This window comes from Lissotriton helveticus, chromosome 11 (genome assembly GCF_964261635.1).
Source record: "Lissotriton helveticus chromosome 11, aLisHel1.1, whole genome shotgun sequence".
Lineage (NCBI taxonomy): Eukaryota > Metazoa > Chordata > Amphibia > Caudata > Salamandridae > Lissotriton > Lissotriton helveticus.
Window position 1 is genome coordinate 610,448,628 of NC_136072.1, and position 18,459 is coordinate 610,467,086.

An 18,459-nucleotide genomic window follows, 5' to 3' on the forward strand; every position below is an offset into this window, starting at 1 on the left:
GACATTAGTTTTATTACAACATATTTTTGCGACGCACGTCACGTCAAGGTTTTCGTTGGGAGTCCTTTTGGTTCTGTTTGGAGCTCCTTTCACACATCACACCCCAATTTGTTGTTGGGGGAAGCCCTTTTTTTCTTCATACATTTTTCGCACGTCAGGGTTGAGCAGGAAGTTTTTTCTGGTTCCGTGTAGAGTCCTTCCACACATCACACCTCAACTTAGGTTGTTGGGGGAAGTTCTGCTATTATTGTGCTTGTTACTATGTTCTGTGTGGATATTTTCCACACCTGCATACAAATCTTTTTCTTATTGGTTAGTTTTCTTTCACACTTTCGTTGTTGGTTCTCTTGTGCTTCTCGTGTTTGCCTGGCCAGCTTGCACGATCCAGATACTTGGGTTGGTCTGTAGTCTGTAGTGTGGGATTGTTTGAATTGTTTTTGTGCTAGAAAGGAGAATGGTGTGCATGTGTCTTCGTACTTATGTTACTGTTTCTCCTTTTCTACTTCATTTTCTCTGCATTAATGTTTCATCTTTATTTTTCATGCTATGCTTCAGAAAGTTGCAAAAAACACAGTTGATGGACAGAATGTAGAGCTCAGACGTGAGTCCCAGGCTCTCCACACCACTGGAGTCAAGCTATCCAGGCTGATGAAGGCTGATAGCCAGAAACCGGTCCTTGGATGCTTGATTCCGGTCTGGGAAAGACATGGCTTGGTAGTTCGGACTGGACTTTTCCCATGAGGCACAGGGTCAGAGCTGATTTGCATATAACCAGTGTCTAACCCAGGGTGGTGTGGAGTGCAAAAGAACGATGGATTTAGGCCCATATCCTTGTACTGGGATGAATGTATGACATTGTTCTACATTCTGTCCATCAACTGTGTTTTTTGCAATTTTCACCCCGAGTGGGCTGGGTATGCTCAGACGCGAGTCCCAGGCTCTCCACACAACTGGAGTCAAGCTATCCAGGCTGATGAAGGCTGATAGCCAGAAACCGGTCCTTGGATGCTTGATTCCGGTCTGGGAAAGACATGGCTTGGTAGTTCGGACTGGACTGTTCCCATGAGGCACAGTGTCAGAGCTGATTTGCATATAGCCAGTGTCTAACCCAGGGTGGTGTGGAGTGCAAAAGAACTATGGATTTAGGCCCAGATCCTTGTACTGGGATGAATGTATGACATTGTTCTACATTCTGTCCATCAACTGTGTTTTTTGCATGCTTCAGAAAGTTGTCATCTTATGTACTTCTTGCAACGTTTCTTATGTCTTTTGAGAATTCCTTCTTTTCCATTACAAAGAAAGGGGATGTTTTATACTGCTGCTGCTCAGCCTGGGTGACTGTGTGTGAGAATGTTAGTGAGTGGAATGTTTGTGAGTGTGACTGTCAGTTGGTGATGGGCTGAGCAGCAGTGAGGCTGCTCCTGGTGTGGTTCTCCCTTATAACATCTACTTAATAAATCAACATGAAGATACTACCTGGAATGGACATTACTTTTATTACAACGGATATGTATTTTGGTTATCCTCATGTTCATCTTCATTACTCAATAATTATTCAGCAAGTTACTTCATTACAGTCTGCCCATTACTTGTAATGTGACCACTGTGCCCAGGAGGAGTGTTTTTGAGGATCTTTCAATCTTATGTCACCTAAGCAAGGCTTAACTCTTATGGGACTGACTACCGTGTGGAATAGGCCATCTCCAATAAAAAAACGTTAACCCAGATGCCTCTTGTTCTTGATACAACATTTCTTGTTGTTGTGTCTTCATCATTCAAATACCACCTGGCAACAACTTACTGGGCCAGTCTTGTGAACAAAACACTAAGATTTGATTAATGACTCTATTTTGATGGCAACATTATGCTCCTGTTGCAACCGCTTAACAATTGTGCTACATTTATAAGTTGCAGGCCGGCCAAATCCACATGCGGACTGAGCTGTCTCCAATTCATCTGCAGTGCCGGGTTGGAGACACCAGGCAGAGGCTCCCAGTCTCCCTGGGAGTGTAAATCATCGACGCTCAGGCCAATACTGAAGCTGCTCTCGTGCATTAGAGCAGCTTCAGGATTGGCCACTGGGGAAGCTGGGGGCCTCTGCCTGCGGTGAAGCCATAAGAGGAGCAGAAACCGGTGAAGCAGTGGGCTGCAGGTGGCAGGTAAGTTCTTTTTTCATCTTTCTACTCCGCCTCCACCCCTGGTCCAACTCCCACCTTGCCACTCCGCCCTAAGCCGGCCACTACTGTTCAAAATAGGTTCTTGAACACTATAATACATTGGGCTGGTCAACATAATATGAAGGAGTGTTTACACAGCACTAGTCTGAAAGTGACATAGCTTTCTAGCATTGATTTACAGCCCACCCCAAATAAATGTGATCACCTCAAGTTTAAGTGCCCCCAACTCTAAGGCCATGAATTGCAGTACAAAGTGTTTATTACCAAAAAAGCATGCATTTTTGCAATGTGCAAGCTTGGCGTGAAAGTAATAATGGTAGGTACTCAGTTTGGCTAGAGCCTCAAAATCCTTCTTATAGGGTACCCTTTTCATTTCAGATTTTACCAGTAACAGATTTTTCAGGGAAAAGGTCTTTCAAGGTCTGCCATGTAGGCTTCATCAAGCTTTCCTAGCGACAGCAAACTCTTGCTGAGATTCCCTTCTTATCCAGGCACCACAAGAGTCCAAGATATTTTGCCATGAACCTAACTTTTAAAAAAGCATCTGATAAAACCAGGACTCACAGTTTACAAAACTAGGGGGGGGGGAGTCATTAGGATGGCGGGCATCCTGTCGGGGATTGGGACTTGCCGCCATAAGGGCGGGGGTCCCGTGGGGGGTATTAGGATGTGCCCGCCACAGTGGTGGGCACATCCTGTATTTTTAGCATTGTGGCGGGCGGTGCTCTCTGCACCGCCCGCCACAATGCTAAAAATGCATTTCAGCATTTGCATTTACAAAGCGGCAGGCACCGCGCGGTGCCTGCCGCTTTGCAAATGCAAATGAAGGGGGGTACCACAGGTACCCCCCTGTGTGCACCCCACACCTCTCCTTCACTCTGGGGGCCAGAAGGGGGCCCCCAGAGTGAAGACCGCATGCCTTTCAGTGGCGGCATTGCCGCCACGGAAAGGCATTGTTAAATGCCAATTGTAATATGGCTGGCGGTGTCTGATAGACACCGCCACCATATTATTCCTTTTCCGCCCCGGCCGCAAGGCGACCTGAGCGGAAAAGCGGCGGACGGTCTTTCCGTCCGCCGAGGTCCCCCACGCCATACTAATATGGTGGGGGGGAAACGAGTGAGGATGTCGGGCGGATTGCCCCTGCCAGGCTGGGGATGGCTACCGCCAGCCTGGCGGGGGCAATCCGCCCGACATCATAATGGGCCCCCAGGTCTTCAACTTTAAAGTCACCACACAATAGAAAATCCAAAGGTATTTTTTATGGATCATTCAATTTGTCAAACTGGCAAATTGTAATTTTGACTGATGTAGTACTACAGCAATCACATGTGCACACTCAGGCAATACAATTAAGAAAGCCTCATATTTTTGTTGGTGAAACATGACATAATAGAAAGCACGAAGGAGGGAAAAAAATGCAGGAACTCCATAATTTTATAGTACGATTGTATAAGGTGCTTCTATTGGAACCTTCACCTCATCATTAAGCTGCATATTTAGCTTTAGGTCGACTCCAGGTAGTGATGTTCTGGGAACATGTGCTTGCAATTTACTACACTTATGGGTACACCATGGTGTGTGAACTTATAATCAGCTATGGATTTTCAACAGAATGTAATCAATGATGTCATAGAACATGTCATGGCAATGCACTGTGAGGGCGCGAGTCACAGTTACTTTAGGGCAAGAGTTATAGTTACTTGAGATATCTATAAGTGGGGAATTTCAGTGATTCTGCGTTCCTGCAACCCTTCACAGCATTAAAAAAATGCTTGCTTCTAGGGCCACCTAAAAGATCAAATAAATAACATTAAAAATCCCTAAGGGGTATTATTTTATCTTTTTTTCAGGACACAGGCACTGGGTCCCTGAGTCCTAAAATGTCTGCTGCATCATCTTTGTTGATGTTATAGCAGCGAATCAGATCATTATCTTTGATCTGCCGGGTCCGTGGAACCAATGTGGCGTGAAATATAAATAAAATGTAAACCTTAATTTATCCAAAACTACTGAACTGATTTCCACAAAATCACAAAAGGTACATTTTATGGGGAAAGATCTAGCTTTCTTATAAATTTGGAGTAATTCTATTCAGCCTTTTTGGCTCTAGCTATGCCTAATTTTCTTATGGAAAATTGCATGGGGAAAACACTGACTGCACCGGCCTGCAAGGGGATCTCTAAACTCTTTTGAAAGTGCAGGCGGATGGCGCCTGCACTGTGAAATACAGAGTGGCTGCTCCATGTTTTCACATAAATGCGCTGCCCCAAGGGCAGCGCAAGGTTGAGGCTGCTCTGGGGGCAGCACATACATCATAATAGGGCACATTGTGATTGTTTGAGCCCAGCACAACCTTTAAAAGGTGCACCAGGCGCAAACAATCACAATGCATAATACGGCACCGGGTGAGTAAAGTAATCACTTTCAAGGCAGACCTTTACTGCACTTCACACACAAACAGAACATTTTACAATTCTTCTTTTGAATGTTAATTCTATTAGTTCTTCTGTTATACTTATGGCTCCCACACCATTATAAGGGTCTTATACATTTTTTTGTTTATAGCTGCTCTCTTGGATTGTGTATACACAATCCTCTACCACAGCACACACATAGAACTTTCTCTAAAGGTTTGACACTAACCTGTAAGGCCAGCTGCTTCTGCTGAGAGAAATGCGCTCCAAGACAAGAGGAAGAACAGACCCGTTTCCAGCATAGGGTGCTCACAGAGCTTGGTAAATTTAGTCAAGTGAAGAAAAGCAAGCTAAGGACATTAAGTGTTGTATTTTAGGTAAACCACATAGAAAAATATTACTACTAAAAGAAGATTTTAAACCTCTCTAGAGTTGTATCCGGCTTAATAAAATACATTCTTGCCTACTGGCTTAGTAACAAATCCCTCCTTTCGAAGATACCCACTTTCAGCATTTAGTAGTTAAAAATTACAGATGGGACATTGAACAATCAACACAAAAATATTTTATTGACGTGCATCAAGCCAACAGTTCAAATTGTGACAAGGTCTCATTGTCAGTTTGACTGGCCTCCAAGTGCAGCCCTAACTCAGAAAAGGAACAAGGAAAATTAATATGCATTATTTTTGCCTCTTGTTGAACACGGAAAGAACCAAACATTATAGGCATAAGGAAAACAAAGGACTCATTTTATCTCACCCTGTGTTTACTGCTTGAATAATAAATGGATTCGCGGTTCAAGTATAATATCTTGATCCTTGGGTCCAAATCAATCTGTTTCCTTTTTTATCATACAATCATAAAACATAATACAAAATCAACTTTTTATATTTTTTAAAGGTTATTCAATAGATTAAGACTTCTTTGTTAACGTTCCTATGACTCAGTTAACATGATTTATTAGCAATGAAAGGGTTTCATATGCATTCAAGACCCATTTCTCTAGATTTGCCCTAGAACAAAAATCTTTCTGTGAAATGGACTGTAGCAAATTCATTTCGCTCAAATCCGTATTATACAAACAGCAAAATCAGTGGAAAGGCACTTTCGCTGTTTTTATATGAATACAAAGTGTCTGTGATATGGCTTTAAATGGATATCTGTACTGTTCAGTGTTTGACAACCCCAAACGTTGCAGAATATTACCTAAATATGGGCACTGACAGCTGGTAACCTTTAAACGTTGTGAGGCTTAATGCTTGGCTCAAATCCCAGTGAGTGAGCCTGACTTCTTCTTAGAGGGTGGAGGGGGGTCCTCTCACACTTACATGCAGTCAATCTTACTCTCTCATTCTCACTCAGTCTCACTCACATTCACTTACTCTCATTCTGACATGCACTTACTTGCTATTACTCGCTGAGTCTCTCTCGATCTTACTGACTCACGCAGTCTAACGTATTCTCATTCCGACCCATTCAGTCTCACTCATTCTCACCTAGTCTGAATTATTCTGATTCACTCAATCTAACTCACTCAGACTCACTCGTTCTCAATCAGTCCCAGTGATTATCAATCATTCGGACTCACTCAATCTTTGTGACTCACTCGTTCTCACTTAGGGGAGGCAATCCGCCCGATATCATCACCAGATTTTCCCCCCACTCTATTAGGATGGCGGGGGGGACCACGGCGAACGGAAAGACCGTCTGCCGCTTTTCCGCCCCGGTCACCTTGTGGCCGGGGTGGAAAAGGAACAATATGGTGGCGGTGTCTATCAGACACCGCCAGCCATATTATGATGTCTGGTTTTCAGTGCCTTTCCGCGGCGGCGATGCCGCCACAGAAAGGCATGCGGTCTTCACTCTGGGGGCCCCCTGCGGGCCCACAGAGTGAAGTACAGGTGAGGGGTGCACATGGGGGGTACCTGTGGTACCCCCCTTCATTGTCATTTACAAAGCGGCAGGCACCGCGCGGTGCCTGCCACTTTGAAAATGACAATGTGAAAGTGCATTTTCAGCATTGTGCCTAATAGCACCCCTCGGACCCCCGCCCTTATGGCGGGCGGTCCCGGTTTACGATGGGATGACGGGCGGGCAAAGTCCGCCCGTCATCCTAATGAGGCCCTTAGTCTCACTCAGCCTCACGCAGTCTCATTCAGTTGACTCATTCTCACTCACCTACTCTCATTCAGTCTCACTTAGGGCCATATGTATCAAGCAAAATTGCATTTGCAAGTGCCAAAATTCGCAGAATTTCGGCGTTTTTGAATGCAATTTTGCCAAATGGTATGTATTAAGGCAAAATAAGGAATCACAAAATTTGCGATTCCTTATTTTTCGATTGAATTTAAGGAATCACAAATTTTGCGATTCCTTAAATGCAATGTAAAAAGCACCAAAAAAATGCAATTTGGCCTTAAGGAATCGCAAATTACCACCAACTTCAAGTTGGTGGTAATTCGCGATTTGTTTGAAAAATTCACTTTTTTGCATTTTTCAAAGTGCAATGTGAAGCCCTTAGGGCATGTATGTGCGCCACATGTGCACCCATGCTTATTTCAGGGGTGCAACAGGGTGTCCTTTTGACACCCCTGCACCATTGAAATTGCATTCTCAATTTGCGATTCGCTAATTGCTAATTGCTAATTGCAAATTGAGAATGTCTTCCCAGTCATTCCTATGTACCTCTAGGCCCATAGGAATGAATGGGGAGGTATTCCTTAATTGCGAATCGCAACTTGCGATTCGCAATTAAGGAATATGTAGGATTCGCAAAATGTATTGCAAATCCTACATACATAGCATTTTGCGATTCTCAAATAGGGATTCGCAAAAAATCGCTATTTGAGAATCGCAAAATGACTTTTTGTTACATATGGCCCTTAGTCTCACTCATTCTGACTAACTCAGTCTAACTCTGACTCACTTTGACTCTGTCAGTCTCATTGATTCTCTGGCTCCCTCAGACATTCACACACCCTATATCATAGACACATCCATACACACAGGACATGTAAACACTTTTTTACTTACTTTGCGACTTTCACAGGTCTTATTTGAGCTCCTGTAGTTCCATTTACCCTTGGGGCAGTCACACAGATTTTTGCTTCCAGCACTGTAGCATGAAACTGAAACCTCTACCCTACGCAGTCACAGGTTACAAGTTTTCGTTTCTACTCTTTCGCGTCACCCTTTCCCAACTCTGAGAGGAGTTGGGAAATTGTGTTGTTACAGACAGATTGCCATGTAGCCCTGGGCACTGCAGATGTAACGCTGCAGAGCCCATGGTTACCTTTAGGAGTGACGCTTTAGCCTGGCACAGAAGAGGGAAGCACTGAGGCATGCAGGGCCCTAGGGCCAGGACTGAGGTTTCACTAGTCTTGGACAAATTCTCTGATGGCTGGTGCAGGCGCCTCCATATGCACCTGTGGCAGCAATCAGACAGTGCGGCTAGTTGCCGGACCCATGGAGGGTCAGTATTTTTTATCATGAATTCAGGAGTGCCCAACATAGGTCCAGAGGACAGGATCCATTCCAGATTTCCAGGATTATTTTACATAGTTATCCTGAAAAGGATCCAGCACTCGGGTTTCTACCTTGTAGATGCCTGTGCTAAGCCAACTACTGCAATGGAAAGGTAATGTAAGGTACCTAAGTGTGGAGGAAGCAGGCCTGGACAGGTGGGACACAATGCTTTTTTTCCAAGAATGGCAACATTTCTTAGACCAAGACATTGACTGGTAATTACCTAGAGAGCATTGTAGTATCATACCTGATAAATGTTTTTATCTTCACCACCTGAAGCTGTGAACACAGCACAGCATTTGAAACACGTCCCATGATCGGAATAAGCATTGGCCAAACCAATAAATATTGCCTTTCTGACCTTCTGGGTTTGCCAATAACTTTGAGCCAAGCTGTACAAAATCCCTGATGTTGTGCAGCTTGGCTACATTTTTTTAAAAGCCTACACGGGCATGCCAACAAAATTATGCTCAACTTTTTCCATTTTTTTATTTGCTCATCGAACCCAGAACTGCAAATAAAAAGAAAAATGCACACAAAAACAAAACCTGTATGGTGGGTGGAAGCAACACATGCGAGATCGCAGAAGCAATACAGGATGAAAATAGGTAAGGAAAGCAACACAGGTGGAGGAGTGAGAAAGTCTGGAAGTAAAACAAAGGGTGAAGGTGGGGAGAGCAACACAGCGGGCACGGGGGAGTAAACGGGCAAAAGCAGAGTAGAGTACAGAGGGTGGGGAAGAAAGCAAATGGGCAAAAGAGAACAACATTTTGCTGAGAGGGTGGAGAAACACATGGGTGAAAAAGAAACATGGCTGGGGAGCACATGCAGGCAAGTGTGTTATGGAGGGGGAGAGCCACACAGTTGAGAGAGAGCAGCATAGAGGGGGGACGAGAAGCAATGCTAGAGACACAGCTGGAAAACACATGCAGTCTCGTCGCCAGGCATAGATTAAGGCTAGTTAATGGCATTGGAAGACAGGTACATGTGGACCTCGTCAGGAAGCAACAATTCCCGAGTATTACCAGCAGGATTTTGGAGGCATGGTCACTAGCAAGTGTCTAACTCATAAGGCTCAATTTTGAGAACTACTGTGTGTGATGTTAAGCCAATGAATACTACAACTGATGAAAATAGTGAGTTTGTGTACCTATGATAGCCACTGTTTGATACTGTTTGCAGTGTGACCGTACAAGAGAAAGTAACCGGCTGAATTATACATACGGTCACAACTTTAACTGAAGTAATTCCAGGTCATAGACTACATAAATGGAGTCTGTACATCAGATCTTCGCCTTGTGATGTGGTGTTTCGATGTTGTTAAGATGTGCCTATGCATTGCTCTTATTGGTGCTTCACTGTACATTTGCCACAAATTACTTTACCTCTAGCGGAGCTGTGCTGATGGTCGTTTGATCAGGTCTTACTTTTAGTTTGGAACAGCTGAGCGGCTTTACAGACTGGCCACTGCTGTTCATGTGAACCCACCACAGGAAGTAGGATTGCTGCAAACCTTGACTGTACTATAAGGAGCGTGTTTCATGATCTGTTCACTGTATGTATTTTAATGTGAGTGTGGTCAGAATTGTTTTCTTCTACCTTTGAAGTATAGTATTTGGGTTGAGAGGCAAATAAAGATATTTCTCCTCGTTGTGCCTCACCTGGGATGGCGCAGCTTTTTGACGCATTCCAAGGTTTACCACTGATGGAAAATATGAGAAAGCACAAAAATCCATGGATGGATGCAGGGGAACACCCATGCTCCACTCATTGAATGCCTCCCTAGGGCAGAGTAACACAATTCAGCAATTTGCGCTGTGTTGCGTTGCTCTGTATTTATCAAGTCACACCAGGCCACGCAAGGTGGCTTTGCGTAGCTTGATAAATCAAACTTAGGAGTTGCGTTGCTCTTGCGCCCTGATGCGTGGCACATGGGTGGTGCAACTCCCATATAAATATGCCCATAGGTCTTGACTACGGGAGTTCATAGACGGAAATACTAGCCTGGTGTACTGTGTTACTAATTACATAAATTATCCAGTGACCTAAAAACTTACGTCCCACCAGTTCCTGTTACTCCAAGCTCAGACACAGCAGAACAGTACGCCCAATAACAAATGAGAAGGACCAGTTGAGAGGACAAATAAATGCACAGTGTGTCATGCAGTCAAGAAAGCAGTGAAGAAGGCTTTGAGATGCAAGCTTTGCAGTGGTTTGCGAGCGAATTAAATCTTGAAGTTATTTTTCAAACTACCCACTAGATCAAACATTATGCAAAAAACTGGCACACAGAACATAATAGCCCAAGGCAAAATAAGAAATGTTTATGACCTATGCGTTGATCCTCATATTAACAGTGCAGGAGATATAAAGGAAGTAACTTAAGTAAGGTTAGCAGATGACTCATAGTATCTGGGACACCATTCTCCATAACTGGAAGGACTCCATTTTCTAGTACTGGTCTTTCAAATATTAACCGAATGCTTCCTGGGAGTTTTTGTCTTGGTATGTATAAATGAAAGCAGCTAGGCTCTAGTCTAGTGCTTGACTACAGTGGCTTATAGAAGAAAAAACTATACTGATCTATGGTGTTCCTGATGACATGAGTTACCGATTACCTTAAAAATAAATCCCACCAGTTCCTGTTAGTCCAAGCCTTACAATACGCCCAGTACTGAGTGGGGATGATCTGTAAAGAGGACAAACAAGTGCAAGGTGTACAGTTCAGTCAAGAAAGCAGCGAAAAAGTATTTCACAGACAAACTTTGCAGTTTTTTGCAAGCTAATGAAATCTTGATTTTGTCTTTCGAAGTTCACACCAGATCAAACATCACGCAAAAAATCTAGCACACAGAACCTAGCCCAAGGCACATTAGGAAGCGTTTCAGATCTTTTCACTCCTCTCGGAATGTGGGTGCTAGTCAAACAAACCGTGAAGGATATCAAAGCTGTGACAACAGCATATGCCGACCCCATGGCAAACGATCCAGCGAAGATCCCCAAGAAATGCCCAACAGACTGGAAGAAAGCAGCCGCATCAAACGTATTAGGGTTCTCCTTGGGACTGTAGAGTGATATGGAGCTGCAAAGGAGAGGAAAAATTAAATGTAATAATGTAAGTTTAGGCTTGTAATACTGACGTCAAAGTACAAAGTCTCGCTCATGGCGAGGCGTTGCCAGCAGACATTCATCGGGCTTCTGACATTGTACAAAAGACAGCGAGGCAGCATAGAGCGAGGTCACTTTCTACCAACAGTTTCTGGCACATTCGACAGAAGCTCACGGTCGAGGAACACTTTTATGCTGTCATTAGGAATATTCTTTGAAAGCAGACCTGACAAGAAAACATGGTATGTGTTGTGAGGAAACTGCGGGGGCGAAAGAGGAGGTTGAATTATTTATTGCCACCGCGTCTGCCGCTGTTCTGTATCCTCACAAGGCAGGAGTGATTCTCGTTTTCCACAATGGCTGATGCACCGAACAGCATGCACAAAACGTACAGAAAATAGCTTGCTGTAAAAAAAAAAACACACACGGAGCCCTTCTCTGCGGCAGCCATTTTGACAACAATACACGTTAGAAGTTGGAACCCGTTAAATGCTGGGTGAATTAATATATTTGGTGCAGGTGTCAACTTCTGTCACCAGCAGGGGGTCTTTTCCATCTTGAAAGCCAGGCAGCTTCATCTCAGGATTAAGACAAGCTACATAAAATATGAAAAAGGCCAATGTCAACATACCCGAACAAACAAAAGCAAGCTATTTATAATGGCATCAACAGAAGATAAGATGGAAATAAACCATTGCATTGCGCTTGGGGTGCACCTACACATATATGCAGGAGGGAATTTTGAATTCTGGGCATTCATTTATTAACTTTGGGCATTGTGATGTATGTTACATTTTGTGTAATTCAGGTTGTTGGCCACTTCAGTACATTGTACGCCAGTGTAGGATCAAAGTTGATAAGATACCCTTAGTGTGATGGCTTAGTTGAACATCTGTGGTTCACTGCTGGGGGTTTGTAGCTCAGGAGACATTTGTGTTGTCAAGTGGAGATGAGTTTGCCAAGTGTATAGAGTGAGTGAGCCGATAGCCTATAGTAGAGCCTGTATGTTCATCGGTGCTTTGCACCGCCAAACCTGTCATCCTGGTGGCTCTCAAATGAGGGTGAAGTCAGATGTTTTAAAAGGGCGATCTTCTTAAAATAGAGGGGAAAAAACATATTTTCAGGGTCATGCAGATTTGCAAAGATAGGAAGCTTTCATAAATCTATGGAGGTATGTTGCTTTGTGTGTGAGGGAGACTATTTTCGAAAATAGCGTGAAACACAAAATGAGGGTGAGCTGACAGGTTATGCTGTTGAGAATCCCCGGCCTTCAGGGATCAGTGGCTAGAATGCAAGCCTGAAAGAAATCTTTGCTCTGGCATGCATGGAACAGTGTGGTCTTTAGTTTTTAAGGTCAACTGGACATATACATTATGACATATACATTATGAGGCCTGTGTCCAATCAGAGCCCTTTATGTCACACTAGCCGACTTTAAAGGGTTTGTCACTTCTGTTAGTAGACAGGAGATGAGTGGACGTAACAAGCAGGTCATAGAATTAAATACACTCTGGAAGCATAGTTTAATAAATATATCTCGCCCTCACTAAAGTATAGAGTTCTAGATTAAACCTAGCAAGCCCAAAGTAAAAAACATATTCTTTGCTATGAATTCAAATTAACACATGCCCAGAAGAAGCCAAAGCAGGTCATAACATTAAATACACTCTGCCAGCTTAGTTTAATACATTTATCGCGCCCTCAGTAAGGAGTTCTCGATTAAATCTAGCGATCCCAATATAAAAAACACATTATTTGCTATGGAATCAAATTAACACATGCCCAGAAGAAGCCAAAAGCTTTCAAACATTCAAAAGGACGATTATTTCAGATTTCTCGCACCCTGAATTGTTTTCTCGTTCCGCGGTTCCCAAAGACACGTTAGCTCGGCGCCTGTGTTTACTTAGCATTTGCTCGGCCGCAGCAATGCGGCGAGCTCATTTTCGGCTGAGTAATAACCAATTTCCTTCACAAAAGAGAATGCGAATTATTTTTCAAGCACTGCAGTCTCTGTTTCGTGGACATTTTTCAGAAATAGACGAGGATGAACATTGCAAGCCTGGCAGGTATGAGATGCTCTCGGCTCTTTACGCTGATGACAGGCTGCGCGACGCGAAGGCCTGTATCTCTTCTAATTGGGGGACTCACAAACGCCTTGCAGACAAGGAACACTGAGTCACGCGTCCACCTAACCTGACAAATTCGGCGGAAGGAAGTGCAGGTCCTCGAGATGCTCTATGAAGCACATACTGTGGAAAGGCGCCGCTTTAATTCATATGAATTTAGCTTTGCATGCTTTCTGAAACGCACACAGCACAAGAACACAAACAGTTGGGTTAGGAACCACACAATATTGAATTGGGAGAGAGGGTGCGCAGCACAAACCACAGAGACCGACTTTGTGTGAAAGAGGCCGCTTTATGGAAACAGATGCATATCACATATAATCCCTGGGCCCTTCGCCTTACAAAACTAAAACCTCACTTTACAAAGATGGTCACCTATGTTAAACTACCCCCTACCCCCAAATGTCTCCCGCTCACAAAACATAATCCTGCAAGTCTCTACCTCCTCCTGGGCTGGTCTTCTGCAATTAAGACCTTTAACCTGCCATACAGTTTTTTTCATTGGCAGCCGGAAATGTTAGGAGGGAGGGGGGGCGGACGGGACACAGACACACATATCCACACTCACTCACACCCATGCGTTCACATGCACGCGAACACACACATCCATTCACAGCACTCATTACCAAATACTTAAACATACATGGATACACAAACCAAACATTAATAAAAAAATAAAATCACACTTACCTGAAACTCTGCCTCAGAGGTCCCAGGAGAGTTGGGACTACCTTCCCTCATTGGTTGACCTTAGGTCAGCGAATGAGGGAGCAGCAGTCCCAACCCTCAAGTGTCCCAGGAGGGTTGGGACTTCTGCCTTCCCTTTTTGGCTGATTCAACTTCCCCACAGAGCGGGATGGAGTCAGTGAGACTACTGACTTCACCCCACCCCACTCTGTGACAAGGTGTCACCGATTGACACTCGGCCCTGGGCACTTAAGAGCTTAAAACTGATGTGCCTAGGTCAGAGGCAATGAGGACATTCCCCCTCATCACGAGGGGAAGGGCCTCGAGCACCTTTGCTGAGCTGAGGAGTTCACACTCACGGGACCTGTGACAGCCTCAGCCCAGCAAAGTTCAGCTCAGGCAGTCTGGAGCCTGCACATTTAGTGCATATCTAGCTCCTGGGTATCTGACCTGAAAATGAAGAGTGTCTGTCAGGATGATCTTTGCTCAGCCTGATAGACACTCTTCTTGAGGGGCAAAAGGTGTGGTCACTCAGCCCTTGTGGACCGGCTGCGGCTGACAGCTTTACTGCATCTATTCACCATTTGAACCTGGCCCTTTTTCAGGGTTATCCTCAAACCTTTTGGCCTTCCACCTGTATTTTTTTCCTGACCTCTTTTTGTTGGCTTTAGAACGCTGGGCACTTCACCACTGTTAATCAGTGACAAAGTGCATGTGCTCTCTCCTTTTAACTTGCTATGATTGACTTCCACCTGTCTGGCACATTAAATGTACCTATACGTCCTGTGTACAGTGGTATCCCATGTACCCAGTGACAGTAAACTAAATGTTGCTAGTGGGCTTGCAGAGCTGCTTGCGCCACCCACAGAAGTAGTCTTTCAAATCTGTCTCAAGCCTGCCACTGCAGGGCCTGCGAGAATGCATTCATGCATTGACCAAGCATTTAAAGTTACTTGCCAAACCTGAAACTCCCCTTTTACCATATATAGGTGACCCCTAAGGTATTCCCTAGGTAGCCCTATGGGCAAGGTGCTGCGTAAGAAAAATGTAGGACATGTGCATTTATTGTGTGGCATGTCATGGTAGTGACAAACACCCTATTTTGTTATTCATTATTGTAAGTGTTGCTCCTCTCATTGGTTAGCATTGGGGATTCCCTTCAAAGTCTTTAAGTGGCAATTTTCATGTTTGGTATGTTTGGAATAGTGGTGAAAAATCCTGCTTACTTGTGTAGGTGGATTTTTCATTACTATTGTAGAAATGCCACTTTTATAAAGTGGGCATTTCTATGTGCTTATGACTCTTTGAACTTTGCAGCTTGACTCCGATCCACAAGTATGGCAAAGTGACAGCTAGGCTTTGTGCATACATTCCAGACAGTCATCACACAGGAAGGTTTGGGTGTAACAGGGTCACATCTGCATACTAAATGGTCTTTCTGGGCTGGGAGAGTGGGAGGCAGGGCACACGTACATTTGTAGAGGCTGTGTCCTGCCCTCACACAAAGGGCTCGTTTACCTCCTACTCTATGCCTGGAGCCAGGGCTGGGTTGAAAGGGTTGTTGTGCACTTCTTTGTTTCTTATTAAGTTACCTCCACATCAAAGCTAGTTTGAGTATAAGTAGAGGGACTCTTAGAAAGTGTGTGGAACTCATAACCAGACACAGCTGGCTGTACATGCTGCACCAAGGTACTGCTGTGCTGCCAGAAAAAAGCAAAACTTAGACTATATGTGCTCTGTAGGGCTGACCTGCTTGTCTGTTTGGCTGCTAGAGACTCTGCCACCTTGCTAAATCCAGTGTGCTGGCTTGCTGCCTGCCTGTGCCTCGTGCTCCCCAGTGTTCTCTAGGGACTAGTGGCTGCCTCTCCCTGCACCGTGGGGTCTGGAAGGATTCCAGTGGCAGCCCTTAACTGGCCATGGGATGCGGAGTCTTGCCACTTAAAACCTTCGACTGCAACTCGTGGTGAGCGCTGTGTGAGGCCCTGTGTTTTCCCCAGCATGTGGGGAGTACCTTGCCTAGGCAAACCAGCACCCCTTGTTGAACAGTGCCATTAGTGCATGTCACGCGCTCTCCCTTCGGTGCCCCAGGATCTTTGGTGCACTCTTTTACCTGCACCGACTCTCCAAAGAGAGAGAGCAGTCATCAGTGAGGGAAGACCCCAGAGAGGAGCATCTCAGTCAATGCTAAAGCTCTGTGAAGCAAACCTACCTACTCCTGAGAGACGTGTAGCAGTGCAAATCCCCTGCTACCAGCATGCTTCTAAACAAGGTACGGGTCTCTGTAGGGGCAGTGGAGCTGACTCGCAGCTGGCACTGCGGCAGGGATGTGTTGAGCTTCCCTGTCCCATTGACTGCATACTCGCTTTCGCTGCTAGCTCTAGCTCCACAGTTGTTATACCTGGGACGTGTTCAGTGGCAACATGCATTGGCCCTGGGCAAATACTGGTGAGATTACCTGCACCCGTTCCAGAGGGGGACATCTTGAATCTCCAGCCATTCCTTCTCTGGGCTGGGGAAGGCGGTGGTGGCTTGCTTAGTACACGGTGAGTGGCCTGGCAAAGTCACCCTGCTGAAATTTGCCATGTGGTGGCCCTGTCCCCCTGTGTTTTCACCTACTTTGTGGGTGAGCAGGGGTTATCTTACTCTGACTAGAGTGGTGGGTTCTGCCTAGCTTAGGTGCATACCCTAGCCAACCAGAAACCCCATTTCTAACAACTTCGAACTAACTTAATTTTCTAATGAACCTTAACTTCCAGCCTTCCCCAGGCATGAACTTGTTCAACTGTCCCTTTCAGCCTGGATTGCTGCTGTCAACAACAATAACATTAACTAAACCCCATGCCTACTTCTCGGTCAACAGCTTCAGCACCTGCTTCAAAGGGATATTGACATACATATTTCTCTCCGCTCTGTGCACCTGTTCCAATATCAGCATGCTTACAATATTCAAACCGCCAGACTGGCACCTTGTAAAACCCCCAATATAAGGAGAGGGCAGGTGGGAAAAAACAAACTTATGTATACAACCACCTACCATGTCACCTGTTGACAAAATGGTGGCTGGCAAAGCAAACGACCAGCTATATATACTTGGGCTACATACCAGCAAGACTGCTGACCCCACCCCACTCTGTGACAAGGTGTCACTGATTGACACTCAGCCCTGGGCACTCCATGGCTTAAAACTGAAGTGGCCAGGTCTGAGGCAATGAGTGACTCACCCCTCGCCATGAACGGGAGGGCCTCGAGCACCCTTGTGGAGCTGAGGAGATCACACCCACAGGAGCTGTGACATCCTCAGCCCAGCAAAGTTCAGCTCAGGCAGCCTGGAGCCTGCGCATTTAGCGCATGTCTAGCTCCTGGCTGCCTAACGTGAAAATGAAGACTATCTGTCAGGGTGGCCTTTACTCAGCCTGACCGACACCCTTCTTGAGATAAAAAGGTGTGGGGGCGTGGCCCCTCAGCCTCTATGGACCGGCCGGCAGCTGACAGATTTACTGCATCTATTAACCTCTAACTAACTTAACTTTCTAATTAACTTTTAACTTCCTGCCTCTTCCAGGCATGAGCTTTTCTAACCGTTACCTTTCAGCCTGGATTACTCCTGTCAACAACAAAAAACATATGCTAAAACCCATGCCAACTTCTCAGCCAACCGCCTCTGCACCTGCTTCAAAGCAATAATGAGATACATGCTTCTCTCCCCCCTGGGCTCCGGTTCCAATATCAGCAGGCCTATAACAGGCAAACCACTAGACTGGCACCCAGTAAACCCCCCAGTATAAGGAGAGGGCAGGTGTCGCCTATTGACAACATGGCAAGTGGTAAACCAAATGGCTGGATATATATGCGTGGGCAACATAACAGCCCAAATCCGGTTGCAGTCGAAGGACTGCACAAACTCCTCCAGTCCTCCCAGGGAGCTAATCTCTCTCCTCATCGGCTGTCCCCCAAAACCCCACTGGGGAAGAAGGGGCATAGCACAGACCACTGACCCCGGCTTTGTCTGAAAGAGGCCGCTTTATTGAAGCATGTGCACATTACATATATTGCCTGGGCCTTTCGCCTTACAAAATTAAAACCTCACTATACAAAGATGGTCACCTATGTTAAACTACCGCCACCCCTAAATGTCCCTACCCTTCCATAAAACCTAATACTGCAATTCTCTACCGCCTCCTGTGCTGATCTTCAGTAATTGAGAACCTGTGCAAAGTTATTGTATTATTGTCCTAGTTTTGCAAGAGAAGAAAAGGAAGGGACAAACCTGTGTGGCTATTGTTTTTAATGTCAATTGTGGAAAGTCCATTGATTTAATAGTCCTTTACATAACAATTATTTGTTAATCAACTAAATAGTATTCATTTTACAAATTACTCAGAAGAACTAAAGTCTGAGAGTTCCCACCAGGTTTCGATC

General features: G+C 45.0%; 1 protein-coding gene across 1 annotated transcript in view; it reads right to left on the bottom strand.

Moving 5' to 3' along the window:
- Positions 1-18,459, bottom strand: part of SLC9A9 (solute carrier family 9 member A9) — a 2,762,771-nt gene that overhangs the window by 1,949,007 nt on the left and 795,305 nt on the right. Inside the window, exons 7-8 of the mRNA XM_078666429.1 lie at positions 11,063-11,201; positions 4,824-4,929 (exon numbers count right to left, since the gene is read on the bottom strand). Coding sequence (XP_078522555.1) covers positions 4,824-4,929; positions 11,063-11,201 — 245 coding nt within the window. The remainder of the gene's footprint in view (positions 1-4,823; positions 4,930-11,062; positions 11,202-18,459) is intronic.